The 14906-nt window shown below is 38.9% G+C and overlaps 1 protein-coding gene across 1 annotated transcript; it reads right to left on the bottom strand.

Moving 5' to 3' along the window:
• Positions 1–12930: 12930 nt before the first annotated feature.
• On the bottom strand, positions 12931–13380 carry LOC132061152 (agamous-like MADS-box protein AGL61). Its single transcript, XM_059454015.1, has one exon. It carries the CDS (start codon positions 13378–13380, stop codon positions 12931–12933), a length of 450 nt encoding a protein of 149 aa, XP_059309998.1.
• Positions 13381–14906: the final 1526 nt, after the last annotated feature.

The following is a 14906-nucleotide window of genomic DNA, read 5'->3' on the forward strand; positions in this document are numbered from 1 at the left end:
TAATGGATCTACAATGGTGAATTGGGAATAGTAACCCTAGAACTTAATAAACTTTCAATAGTTGGTGGGTAATGAGTATTATTGTGTGATTATCATCTAAAGGATTGGGTTATCACTTTCTAATCAAGAATTGAACCATTAGAGACATGAACTATGTGAATTGAGACTTAGAGTTTCATAAAAATGGTAGTTTAACCATAGAAACTGCTTGTAAGAGATAACTTGATTAAATAACCTTATGAATTATCAGTTTGTGGCTGCTAAGGCCAATGTTAGGATGAGTTGAGCCTAGTAATCCTTCACCCATTAGAGAGGGGTAAGGTGGAAGGGTGTTCATCGTATTGATATTGTTGACTAGATTTTGAGCGTTTCGAGGCTTTACGAAAGGGAAAAGCTATAGCGGAGTGACTCGTAATGTTTCAGCTCTGCAGTTGAGGTAGATTACAGTCTACTTACATTAGACTTTGATTAATTGATTGTACGCGTTATGAAATTGATAGAAGAAAGCATGTCTAGTCTTCGGGCATAATATGTGTGGTTGACATTTCTACATGCTATTGATTGAGTGATTATGTGGGCTTAGTGCCACTATTCGATATGTTGTGACCTACAGGTTGATGATATTTGTGGTGAGAAGTTAATATGATCTTCTTGGTGAAATTGAGGTGCAAATTGATAAATCGATTATTAAAATTGATGTGACAGTAAATATGTATAGATATGAAAAGGCACATTTAATCGGGGGTGAGGATGTGACCTAGTTGTGAGCTCGTGGTCTGAGGTTCGTTCCGAAACGAGTGGTACATGGACACCATGGATCCCCTGCAGGTTATGACTATTGAGCAATGACACCAATTAGCTTTTATGTACATGAGTGATCAGTGACTAAATAGTGAGAATGTTGTCGGGAGACTTATTTTCGTTGTTTGCTTCTGTTGACTAGATTTTTGATATCATTGGGTGGCTTGCTTGTTAATATCATTGGTTGACTTGTTGTTGGGCTATTTGATTTTGTGTTGTTGACTGGTCTGTCTATTTTATTGATTTTATAATTCATGCATGAAACTAATCTTAGTCGGTCTATGATATTCACCGGTACATAGTGCTTGTACTGATATTACCTTACTTCATTCTTTTGAGTGCAGATTGTGATCCAGAGACTGCTACCCGACCTCATATTTAGTGTTGAGGCCATTTAGTGACAGATTGAGGGTGAGCTTTTATCCATGCCGGGCCGCCTAAAGATCTTCTTTTTCTAATGTCTATTTCCATTTCAGACATTGATGGTTATTTATTTCAGATAGTATATATTCCTAAGACATGTTTTTGATTAGAGTCTTTGTACGGTGACTTTCGAATTTTGGGATTATAACAGTTAGGACTTCTGCATTTACGTTATTATTTTATGGCATGACTATTTATTGATTTATCTTGTGTTTGAATGTTATGAATTGGTTAAATAAAAAAATGGAGTTGAATGAGTAGATGGTTAGACGTATTGGTTCGCCCACTAAGAGTTAGCATGGGTGTCAGTCATAGCGGGTTGGGCCATGGCTGAGTTGGTATTAGAGCTTTAGGTTCATCGATCTCATCGTACAAGGACATATCTAGTGGAGTCTTGCGGATCGGTACGGAGACGTCTGTACTTATCTTCGGGAGGCTACCAGACAGTAGGAAAATTTTCTTTTCTTTCTTTCTTTCTTTCTTGCTACTTGATTATAATTGGTATCTGGATGATCCAAATTAGTATTTGACTATCCTTCATTCTCTCGCAGATGGAGAGAACACTCGCGGAAGTAGCCAGAGGTAGAGGTAGAGGTAGAGGAGCAGGTAGAGGGGCAACACTAGCTGGGGCCGGAGTCCCAGTAGTTGATCCCGTGCCTCTAGTGGCTCCTAATGAGGCCGCCAGAGATGCAGCCATACCAGCTCAGCCAACGGTATGTCCAGCTCCGCCAGGGGCTACAGCTGCTCCAGGTATACCAGATGTGATGGCGCAGGTGTTGAATTGGTTACATGGGTTGGCACAGACCGGAGCGATACCGGCTGATCCAGCAGGTAGAGGTGCAGGGATAGCATCCCCAGGTCCGGACAGAGTTCAGGCTCCGAGAGTTTAGTATGCTGCAGTAGTGGTACCTCGCTTGGATGAAGTTTCGGGTTTCAAGGCTTTTTCGAGGCCAGTTGTAGGGCCGGTGATGACCGGTGAGGAGCATGATCTATTTTGAAGGTTCACTAAGATAAAGCCTCTGATTTTCTATGGTACTGAGTCAGAGGATGTGCATGAGTTCATTATAGATTGTCATGAGAGGCTCCATAAGATGGGGGCAGTGGATAAGTATGGAGTTGAGTTTGTGACCTTTCAGTTCTTGGGTGATGCCAAGTTGTTATGGAGGGCATATATGGAGTGCAAGCCAGTTGGGTCACCTCCGTTGACTTGGGTTCAGTTCTATTCAGTGTTTCTAGAGAAGTATGTATCGCGTACTCTGAAGGACAGGAAGAAAGATGAGTTTGCTAACATTGATCAAGGGAACTCGTCTGTTGCTGTTTATGAGTACCTTTCCATTTCTTGTCCCGATATGCTCTTCAGTTACTGCCTACTGAGGAGGAGAGCATCAGACGTTTCATGAAAGGATTGAACACCGGACTTCAGCTATCAGCTTTTCAGCTTGTAGCCACTGGGGCTTCATTCCAAGAGGTAGTGGAGCATGTCCGTGTTGTTGAGGGAATTAGACAGGAGATTCATGCAAATCAGATAGAGAAGAAAGCCCGAAGACGTGGAAATTTTAGCAACTCCTTCTCTAGGGGTCAGAGTTCCCAGGGGCATTCGGGGCATCCGGTTTAGTCCGCTATGCAGGTGTCCGTTGGTGGCCCATCAAGGGCCAATTATTAGTCTTCGGGTCAGTATGGGGGTTATACCGCTTCATCAGGTTCTGGTTAGTGACCTATGCTAGACCGTTCTTTCTACGAGTGTGGTCAGCCAGGGAATACTAGAAGGTTTTTCCCCAGACTCAGACAGGGAGGTCAGGGGACTCGATGTCGAGGCTCACGAGCTCCATTCTCACCAAATAAGGGCAGGCAAGGACTGTGCACCGACTGGGTAGGGAGGTCTCTTCTTGGGGTGCTCCAGTCTTTGTTTGTTAAAAAGAAGGAGGGGTCTATACGCATGTTTATTGATTATTGTCAGCTGAATAAGGTTACTATCCGAAATAAATATCTCATCCCTCGTATTGATGATTTGTTTGATCAGCTACAAGGAGCTTCTGTGTTCTCTAAAATTGACTTAAGGTTAAGGTATCACCAGTTAAAGATTCGGGCAGAAGATATTCCTAAGACAGCCTTCAAGACTAGGTATTGACACTATGAGCTCTAGGTTATGTCTTTCAGGCTTACTAATGCCCCAGCTGCATTCATGGATTTGATGAACAGTGTGTTTAAGCTCTATTTAGATTTTTTCATGATAGTGTTCATTGATGATATCCTGGTGTATTCTAGAAGTAAGGAGGAGTATAAGAAACACCTGAGGATTGCTCTTGGGATATTTTCGAAGAAGAAGTTGTATGCTAAGCTCTCCAAGTGTGAATTTTGGTTGTCTTTTGTGTTCTTCTTGGGGCAAGTAATCTCGAAGGAGGGTATTATGGTGGATCCGTAGAAAATTCAGGCAGTCAGGTAATGGGCTAGGCCCACATCAGTGACTGAAATCCACAGTTTTGTGGGTCTGGCTAGCTACTATCATCGGTTTGTGAAAGGGTTTGCCTCTATTGCTTCTTATTTGACCCATTTGACTCAGACGGAGGTACTGTTTCAGTGGTCCGATGAGTGTGAGGAGAGCTTTCAAAATCTCAAGACATTATTGACAACAACTCCTATTCTAGCATTGCCCGTGGAGGGCAAGAATTTTATTGTTTATTGTGATGCTTCACGCTCTGGTTTGAGTGTTGTTTTGATGCAGGAAAATAAGGTAATTGCTTACGCTTCTAGACAGTTGAAAGTGCATGAGAAAAACTATCCTACTCATGACTTAGAATTGGCAGCAGTAGTGTTCGCACTGAAAATCTAGAGGTATTACTTGTATGGTGTCCATTGTGAGGTGTACACTGATCATCGCAGCTTGTAGCATATGTCTACTCAAAATTATCTGAACTCTAGGCAGCGAAGATGGATGGAGCTGCTGAAGGATTATGACATCACCATTCTATATAATCATGGTAAGGCCAATGTGGTGGCCGACACGTTGAGCAGGAAGTCAGCTAGTATGGGGAGTCTGGATCGTTTGATCTCTTAGGAGCGTCCGTTACCTGGGGAAGTTCAGACTATAGCTAACAATTTTATGAGGCTGGATATTTCTAACACAGGTAGGGTGTTGGCTTATGTTGAGGCTCGATCATCATTTCTGGAGTAGATTAAGGCTAAGCAGTTTGAGGATGCTAAATTGTGTAAAATTCGTGATAAGGTGTTGCGTGATGAGGCCAAAGAGGCCTTGATCAATGAAGAGGGGGTGTTACGGATTAAGGGGCGAGTTTGCGTGCCACGTGTAGGTGATTTGATCAAGCTCTGGTAGAGGCTTACAGTTCGAGGTATTCCATTCATCCTGGTGCTACTGAGATGTACCGAGATCTGAGATAACATTACCAGTGGGCTAAGATGCAGTGGAGTTTGTTGCTCAATATTTGAACTGCTAAGAAGTGAAGTATAAAAATCAGAAACATGGGGGTACACTTCAAAGAATGCCCATTCCTGAGTGGGAGTGGGAAAGAATAACAATGGATTTCGTAGTTGGTCTTCCAAAGACATTGGGAAAGTTTGATTCTATCTGGGTTATTGTCGACAGGTTGACTAAGTCTACTCACTTTATTCTAATTCGGATAAATATGACGCAGAGAAATTAGCCCAGATCTACATTTGCGAGGTGGTTAGACCACATGGGGTTCCTATTTCCATCGTGTCCGACAGGGGCACAACGTTTATATCTTGGTTTTAGAAGCATCTGCATAAGGAATTGGATACTAGGTTGGACCTCAATACAGCTTTCCACCCTCAAACTGACGGACAGTCTGAGCAGACTATTCAGGTTCTTGAGGATATGCTTCGAGCTTGTGTGATAGACTTTGGTGGTCATTGGGATCAGTTCTTACCATTGGCAGATTTTGCATATAATAATAGCTACCACTCGAGCATCAACATGGCTCTATTTGAGGCGTTGTATGAGAGGAGGTACAGGTCTCCTATTGGTTGGTTCGATATGTTTGAGGTAAGACCTTGGAGTACGGACCTTCTGAGAGAGTCCTTAGAGAAGGTGAGGGTGATTTAAGCTAAGCTTTTGGCAGCACAGAGTAGGCAAAAGGAGTATGCGGATTGTAAGGTCTGAGATCTTGAGTTTAGGGAAAGAGAGCAAGTGTTGTTGAAAGTCTCACCCATGAAGGGTGTGATGAGGTTTGGGAAGATGGGCAAGCTTAACTCGAGATTCATTGGGTCATTTGAGATTCTCAAGCGTGTGGGGGAGGTAGCTTATGAGTTGGCTTTACCCCCGAGCTTATCAGGCGTTCATCCGGTATTTCACTTTTCGATGTTAAAGAAGTATCACGGTGATGGTTTGTACATAATCCGTTGGGATTAGAATTTACTAGATGAGAACTTGACGTATGAGGAAGAGCCGATTGCTATTTTAGATTGAGACGTTCGTAAGTTGAGATCGAAGGAAATAGCCTCCGTGATGGTTCAGTGGAAGAATCGCTCAGGTGAGGAAGCTACTTGGGAAACAGAATCGGATATGCGTAGCAAGTATCCTCAGCTTTTCGCCGAGACAGGTACTTTTTTCCTAGTTTCCTCATCTTTGTCCGTTCAGGGATAAACGGTGTTTTAATTGGTATCTGATTAATGACCCTCCCGGTCATTATGAAAAATCTAGGATCGCCCTACCAAATAGAACCTTTCCAAGGGTAGAATGAGCTAATAGAAACTCAAAGGTAGAAGTCTAAGAACTGGAAAATTGGTTTATTTGTGATTATTGTTTGGTTGTGTTGAGTCCGTTGGGGGGTGACATAGGAAATTAGACCTCCATTGAAAATTTTGAGGCCACGGGTGAGTCCGTATGGTGTTTTTACATTTATGTGCATGTTCTGTTTATTCTTGTGAGGCCTCGGATGAAGTGTTGTGTGGTAGAGTGAAAAATTGTGAAATTAGCGAGCTCACTAGTTCAGTGGTACCGCTGCGGTAGGGTCGCTGTAGCGATGGGTCTCTTACCGCCACGGTCAGTCGGAAACGTGGGTGTCCACTATGGCGGGCACTAGACTGCTGTAGTGCTTGCGCTATAGCGAGACCAGGCTCGCCACAGTGGAGGGAAGGTTTTAGTGAGGTCCGCTACAGCGGGCACTTGCCCGCTATATCGGGATACCTACAGCGACGGTTTGACTGCCGCAGCGGTCGACGGGGACAAAATCCTGGGTTTTAAACAATTAGTTCCGAATTCTTTATTCATAAAACTCCAAAACAGTTTCCAAGGAGCACTTAGGGTGAAATTCTAAGCTAGGGCAAGAATATTCTTGAGACTTAAGTCTCAACAATTCCTTCCTTCATTACGCGTTCATCTCTAAGATTATCATCTTTCTAATGAGTCTACAATGGTGAATTGGGAATAGCAACCCTAGAACTTAATAGATTTTCAATAGTTGGTGGGTTATGAGCATTATTGTGTGATTATCATATAAAGGCTTAGGTTATCACTTTCTAATCAAGAATTGAACCATTAGAGAAATGAACTAAGTGAATTGAGACTTAGGGTTTCATAAAAATGGTAGCTTAACCATGGAAACTGCTTGTAAGAGATAACTTGATTAAATAACCTTATGAATTGTCAGTTTATGGCTGCTACAGCCAATGTTAGGATGATTTGCGCCTAGTAATCCTTCCCCCATTAGAGAGGGGTAAGGTGAAAGGGTGTTCATTATGTTGATATTGTTGACTAGAGTGTTTGTGACTTATTTAGCACCTTAATTGCTAGACTTTGAGCGTTCTGAGGCTTTACGGAAGGGAAAGGCTATAGCGGAGTGACTCGTAATGTTTCAGCTTTGCAGTTGAGGTAGGTTACGATCTACTTGAGTTAGACTTTGATTAGTTAATTGTATGCATTGTGAAATTGATAAGAGAAAGCGTGTCTAGTCTTCAGGCATAATATGTGTGGTTGAAATTCCTATATGCTATTGGTTGAGTGATTATGTGGGCTTAGTGCCAGTATTCAATATGTTGTGACCTACAGGTTGATGATATTTGTGGTGAGAAGTTAATATGATCTTCTTGGTGAAATTGAGGTACAAATTGATAAATCGATTATTGAAAGCGATGTAACAATAAATATGTATAGCTATGAAAAGTCACATTTGATCGGGGGTGAGGATGTGACCTATATGTTTGAACAGGCACATTTGACCGGGGGTAAGGATGTGGCCTAGTTGTGAGCTCGTGGTCCGAGGTTCATTCCAGAAAGAGTGGTACATGGACACCATGGGTCCTCTGCAGGTCATGACTATTGAGCAATGACACCAATTAGCATGTATGTACACGAGTGATCAGTGACTAAGTAGTGAGAATGTTTTCGGGAGGCTTATTTCCGTTGTTTGCTTCCGTTGACTTGATTTTTGATATCATTGGGTGGCTTGATTGTTAATATCATTGGTTGACTTGTTGTTGGGCTATTTGATTATGTGTTGTTGATTGGTCTGTCTATTTTATTGATTTTATAATTCATGCATGATATTAATCTTAGTCGGCCTATGATATCTACCAGTACATAGTGTTTGTACTGATACTACCTTGCCGCAAGTGATTATTTGTGCTACCTCGACCTTATATTTAGCGTTGAGGCCATTTGCTGACAGATTGAGGGCGAGCTTTTATCCATGCCAAGCCATCCAAAGATCTTCTATTAATAATGTCGATTTCCATTCCAAACATTGATGGTTATTTATTTCGGACAATATACATTCCTTAGACATGTTTTGGATTAGAGTCCTTGTACGGTGATTTTTGAATTTTGGGATTGTAGTAGCTAGGACTTCCGCATTTACATTATTATTTTATGGCATGACTATTTATTAATTTATCTTTTGTTTAACTGTTATGAATTGGTTAAATAAAAAAATGGACTTGAATGAGTAGATGGCTAGACGTATTGGTTTGCTCACTAGGAGTTAGCGTGGGTGCCAGTCATAGTGGGTTCGGTCGTGACACCTACACATGCTTTCTCCCATAAATTCTATGACACATGCAATCAACTAATCAAATCTAACTCAAGTAAACCATAACCTACCTCAAGCAAATCTGAGCAATGAAATCACTCCCCAACAACCTTTCCTTTTCGCAATGCCTCAGAACGTTCAAACTCTAGAAATCATAATGCTTAAGTAAGTAATGGAGTATGAACTCAATTCATGGGTTTTATAATTACTTCAACCCTACCAATCTAATTTTAGCCAAAGTTCCTGTAACGACCCGCTTGGTCGTAATAGCCTTTTCGGACTATTAACACGCTTCCCGAGGTGTTCAGAGTTGATTTTGGTGACTTATTGGGAAAAATTGGCTTTAAGCGCAAAAGAGTTGACTCAAAGTCGACTTTTGGGTAAACAGACCTTTTTCAAAAATCCGTCGATTTTGAGAGGTGGGGATAGTCATTTAGAACTTGTGTGTATATCTGGTTCGGTTCCTAATGCACTCGGGTCCTTTTTGAGACTTGGGTTGGGAAGTTGGAATTGAGGTATTGGGGGTTGACTCGGTCAACGAGACCTCCATTGAGAATTTTGAGGCCACGAGTGCGTTCGTAGCGTGTTTTTGTGTGTGTCTGTGTATGTGGTTTGTGAGCAGATGGCCTAGGGTATTAGGCGGGAGTTCCAATTGAGATTATGATTATTTTTGGGGAAAATATGGTGCTGGTGTCTGCTTGGGCAACACCCTTACCGCCTCAGCGGTACCGCTATAGTGGCTGGATGGGCGGCCATAGCGGCCAAGTGTTTTGAGAGAAGACCGTCACGGCGGTCTGATTGACCGTCCCGCTCCCGCCGAAACGGTATCGGGCCTAGTTATTTCATTAATTGAGTATTAAAAGCCCTTAGTCCCTCATTTATTACTATTCCGAAATCTGAGCTATTGGGAGATATTCTAGGATATTCTTGAAGGAAATTCTTGGCGATAAGTTCTTCTAATCCTTTTACTATTCCATTTTCCTTAATCACCTTAGAATCCATTTATCTTGAGAGTTCATTGAGTGATTGAAAATTAAAAAGTGGGTTTAATGAGTTATTCTTCTAGGCTTCCAAATCATGATTTGTTGGTAAGGTTAGCTTCTTTAAGCATTGAATTGATGATTAGAAACCTTTATTTCATAACTTCTCCCTAATTAGTAGCTAATTTATGGAATTGGAAGTTAGGGTTTATAACTAAATTTGGGGATTTTCCTAGAATTAGAAATTGAGTGAATTTTTTATTATTCTAGCTTGCTATTGATGGGAATTAAATACCTAAAGGTTTAATTTCATGTTGGGACCTTTATATTCCTAATTTCACCCTTCTAGTTCATAAAACCCATTCCATAGGTTGGGGATTTGGATCTTGAATAGAAGTAGGGTCCGTTTGATGTTCTTCTTGATTCGAATGTACCTAGACTTTCTTTATCTCGAGGCTCAGAGGAAAGGGAAGTCGGTGATATTGTTCGGCCTTCCAGGTAGGTTACGGTTTATCCTATGGTGAGACTTCGTTTAGCAAAGCATATATTTAGATGATATTGTCGGAGAAAGCATGTAAACCTTCGGGTATGAAGTTGGGTTGGATATTGTCTTAGGTTGGGCCCTATTGTGTGATTGGGGTTAGCCACCCCGTTGTGTTGTGACTTGTCTTGTTCTATTGTTATTGGCTTGATGCCACGTCGAGATAGTAGACATTGGAGATTATTGATATATCTTGATCATGATATTGTAGTATCTTACTTGTTGACGTTTGATACAAGGATAGTGTTCTATTATGGCTTATTGTGTAGCCTTTTCATGATATTGTTAGTGTGACCATGCATGGTACTTGTGATATTGATTTGATTATTGACACTGAACTCATACATTGCATGCATTCTCATCCTTCATGATATATTGTTGTTACATTGATGATACTTGAGGAAACACAGTGATGAGCTGGGCTCAGTTGGATGAGAGTGACATGAGGACCGATGTCCGATGGTTGTCCCGAAATCGAGGTTGTGTATAGCGATTGCCTAGGTTTTTACAGGAATCGTGAGGTAGCAGTTGCCGAGGTTGTTGCCGGAGCCGTGAGGTACATGGACTTCGTGGGTCCCCCATGGGTTATGCTACCGAGATGTGATGTTCCATCATCGGAGTACATGTGTACACAACATTGCATTGCATTCACATTCCATACATTATTGCATTGCATTGCACTATGGCTTCTATTGTGATATTCTTGTGATGTATTTTTGATAGACGGATTTGGACTGAGTATTTGAGACTTGACACAATTGGGATTAGATGCTATAACATCGGTGATGACGAGTACTTGGATTCTGGCTCGTGTTTGACTTATACTTTGTTGATTTACCTGTTTATCTTACTTTGTTGTCTTGATATGTGTTAGCTAAACTTAGTCGGCCTATGATACCTTCCAGTACTTATTGTTGTACTGATCTGCACTTGCTGCATTCTTTTATGAATGTAGAGTTCCAGGTAGGATCAACCTCTGATTCTCGTGGCTAATTGTGGTGCGAGAGCTGCTGCTTAGAGTCTTATAGGGTGAGCACGGGGACGTCCGCCGCCTTGGAGATTCTTCTTTTATCTATGTCTTATTTCATATTCTGAGACATATTCAAACTTTTGATGTATTTTGTTACTTTCAGACTTGTAGTATCTAGTTAGTTGCTCCTGTATGGTTAGACCAGACTCTGGGTGGATTTGATGTATTTTTTTACTTCCGCACATTTTTATATGATTATTGTCAGACTTACGTCATTCTTATCTCTTCCGCTTGTTTATTTGTTTATTTATGACTTTGCAATTGATGGAATAAGGGTTCGCCTACCAAGGTAGGAAAGGTAAGTGCCCGCGCGACTTAGCTAGATTGGGTCGTGACAGTTCCCATTTTTATTGGAATCCTAGGGCTCAACAAACAATTCCCGCCATTGAATATCCAATTCTCATGCTATGAAGTGATAATCTCTGCTCTTAGATGATTAAACAACAATAAACAATAACCAATTAATATTCTAGGGTTTCATGAACTTAGGTGTTCTAACCTTTCAATTCTCCCCAAACTAGCTTTTATTTGGTGCTAAGAGTTAATACGATTAAAGAACTAACGAGATTAATGGTGGAAAGTTACCTTGACGAAGAGTATTGACCTTGTCTTAGAAAATTCGCTTCAAGGGTTCTTGGGAACTGTTTTTGGAGTTATGCGAGGAGTGAGGTCGAAATAAGGTATTTAACTCGGGTTTCTGACTTAATGTGGACCGCTGCAGCGAGAACCACCGCTGTAGCGAGAATTTGAAGTTCCAACCTTTCACTGCAGCGAGGGCCCTCCTCGCTGCAGCGGTCTCGTGGCAGCGGAAATCCTTCTGCTGTAGTGATGCATTTTAGGCGATGAGCACGAAATTTTCTACATTTTTATACTTAGTCTCTCAAAATCATTCTAAGGCCCTATGAACACAAGCCAACAAACAACCAAGTTAAAAACACATAACAGTGTCACTTATAAGTCACAAAGCACAACATAAAACACACCCCAATTTATTTAGGTCCGCTCATTCCTAACCTCGGGAAAGTACTAGCAAGGGTAGAATGATAAAATTACGCATAAGGACCAAGCGAATTATTACAGCTTTACTCTTTCCGAGGATACGATTGAGCGTTATCAATACACCTGCTCATGCACGAGTAATTTTGAGGTGTCGTAAACCACCAAGGGCTGCTAACCCTCACAAAGATCTCAGAGCTCCCAAAAACAAGTATGAACAGTTTTTAAATCATAAACTCAAATAACAATCTTTCTTGGAATTCTCATTAAAACAATTCAATAATAGATCAGTCCTTGCTCAAAAAGTTTGAAGTCAAATCAAGTCTCGCATCAAAGAGGATCCACCATTTATACGTAAAAGAGTTCGACGATTCAAAAGCGATATGAACTTTGATAAATCATGTAAATACATGGAATGCAGCTTAGAGAATAAAGATCTATACTTTGAAATGAAACATCACTCGAAACACTTTGTTTCATTCAATTGATAATATGAGCCCGATTGCTCTAATAAAAACTCACATTAAAGTTATAAACATCTCCGAAAACACATGATCTTGGATTCTCAAAAGATCTTGAGTTTACATATGAATGAATAAATAAGTTATTATACGTGGAAAGTATATAGCACCTTACAAATGTGGGGGAGAAATATATCATCCTTAAGTAGATTGAAAAAAATAAGTTTCCTTAATGTTATGTAAAGATTTATATCTGAATGATTTTACCAATACAAATATATAAAAAACGAACTACGTGAAACCATATGAATTATTATTGTACGTAAAATTTAATTGTTCGAAACAAAAATTATTTATTTATTTTAAGTATATAACAGAACTCGTGATCAAATACACGTGAGTCATTATTAGTGGGTATTATAAAAATAGGAACCTAAAATTTCTACTTACTTAACATCGTGTAAAAGTGTAGGAAAACGAAACACTAAGTAATACGCTACATGAAGTACGTATAAAACTGAACACAAGAAAATAAGAGATCTAATATATAGGAGGCAACATATGTCAATAGAAATGATATCTCATTAGTAAAAACAACAACATCATCAAAACAACATTATAAAAAGAAGAAAAAGGATAAAATTAAAGCACAACCAATAATATAATTTCAAAGCCTAATGTAGAGATGAACTATTTATGAACCATTAGATGCATCATTTGCATTCTCAACAGAAGTTTGTGACGAAGATGATGCTTCATTTTCCAATTGTTTCAGACGATATTTCATGTCGAAATCAGCAGCATTCAACCAAGCTTCAAACTTGATTAAGTCATTTCCGTTGAATTTTTCAATATGCTCCCACCAACCTATTTTTCTAGCCTTTTTCACTTTGTCAAGTTGAAGTGTTTGTTTGTTTGCCAACTCTTCTCTAGTTTCAGACTCTTCAAGTAAATTATTAATTTTAATCACCTTATTTCGAACATGTGTCGCTACAAGTCGTATAGTTTGACTTAATTCTAGATTCAAAAAACGATGGGCAACTACTTCAACAGTTGGATGAAAAAACGAATAAGGCTTATCCGTCGAAGAAAAAAGAATTATCCCTATGTCAATGTCGCACTGTTGAACGAGTTCATTAGCCATTTTGTATAAAGTCGATCGACGTTTTGAAAATGAGGCAGATCGAGTGCCTTCATTTTCTATTTTTTCCATGGGAATTTTTTGACGTCCGACAGTTTTCTTACCCTCCATTACTAGATAAAATAACCTTTATTGATCAACTAATTTCAAGAAATGATACTTATGAGAGATGAAATACCATGATATTTATATATATAATTTTTTTTTCACAATGGCAATTAATTGAATATCTAGCCAAATGATATATGGAAAGTGTCATGATAAAAATATAGTAAAAAAATAAATTGATTTGATACTTAAATAGATATTCACTCAATAAATCAGTGAAGTTTGAAGTTTAAAGTTAAAAATTTAAAATATTTAATGTACTTACTTAATTTTACCAGATTTTAATTAGCAAGTATCAATATTACAAGGAACATTAGTTACAACTTACATACAAAAATTTCAAATAAAACAACCAAATCAAAATTTCAATTGCAATAATATCATAATTTTTTTTGTAAAAAAATTCTTGAAAAGGAACATACTTTAATGTGATTATTGAAATTTTTACCAAAATACCGCAAGAAAATTATAACAATCAAATCAGAATCTCACTTGAACTAAAAGGAAATAAATCTAAACTATTACTTGAAAAAAGGATATGTATTAAAGTGTTTTGGAAATTCATCAAGTTCAAGTTGACAAAGTCAATCTAATTAAGAAAGATACAAATTTACATAAATAGTTCTTTTTTGAACTTCAAATATCATAATTTTTTTTGTACATGCATTAACTTCGATAAAAAATTTAAGTTGGATTGTAGCATAATTGGAACGTAAATATGAATGGTAAATGTTATAACGAATTACAACAATGAGAAGACAGGTAAATTGCAAATCAATAAGTATTCTAATAAATTAATAATTTTTAAATTTGTGTAAAAGTATACAATATTTTAAGGATGATTACCCTAGTCGATTGTGTGCAAGCTGTGATGTTAAGATATGTAAACTATAATAACATACATTTTTCATCATTAAAAAATTATAAAATATAACAATCACATGTAAAATAAATATTAGTTAAGGCTAAACAATGGATTGACTATATTATTATTGTCATTTTATTTGGGTCCTATTTGTTTGGAATTTTTTTTTTTTTTGGTAAATAAAGGAATTTTATTCAAACCAAATTGGGCATTACACAGCCAAACAGGGCCGACCTCTTGTTTCTCAAAATTAAAAGCAAGACTCTACTTATACAAAGGAGCCTAACTACATACTAAGCATATCTAAGCATATCGAACCACCAAAAAATAGAACAAATATGTCAAACTACATACTGATATATCCGACCTCGTAACTAACCCATAATTTGACAGTACACCAAGACCATGAACCTCCCCCGGTAGCATCGAGCGGTAGAATAGGCCTTGTCAAGGATTATTGAGAACCAGCAGATTCTTGTTGCCATTTCTGTTGTCTTTGCCTTTGATGTGTATGTGGATGGCTATCTCTCCGAGATTCTATCCGAAAGAGCCATTT

This window comes from Lycium ferocissimum, chromosome 6, assembly GCF_029784015.1.
Source record: "Lycium ferocissimum isolate CSIRO_LF1 chromosome 6, AGI_CSIRO_Lferr_CH_V1, whole genome shotgun sequence".
Lineage (NCBI taxonomy): Eukaryota > Viridiplantae > Streptophyta > Magnoliopsida > Solanales > Solanaceae > Lycium > Lycium ferocissimum.

What these genes read in the sequence shown, in the direction of transcription:
- LOC132061152 (XM_059454015.1), bottom strand. Translation starts at nt 13,380, where the DNA reads ATGGCTAATGAACTCGTTCAACAGTGCGACATTGACATAGGGATAATT.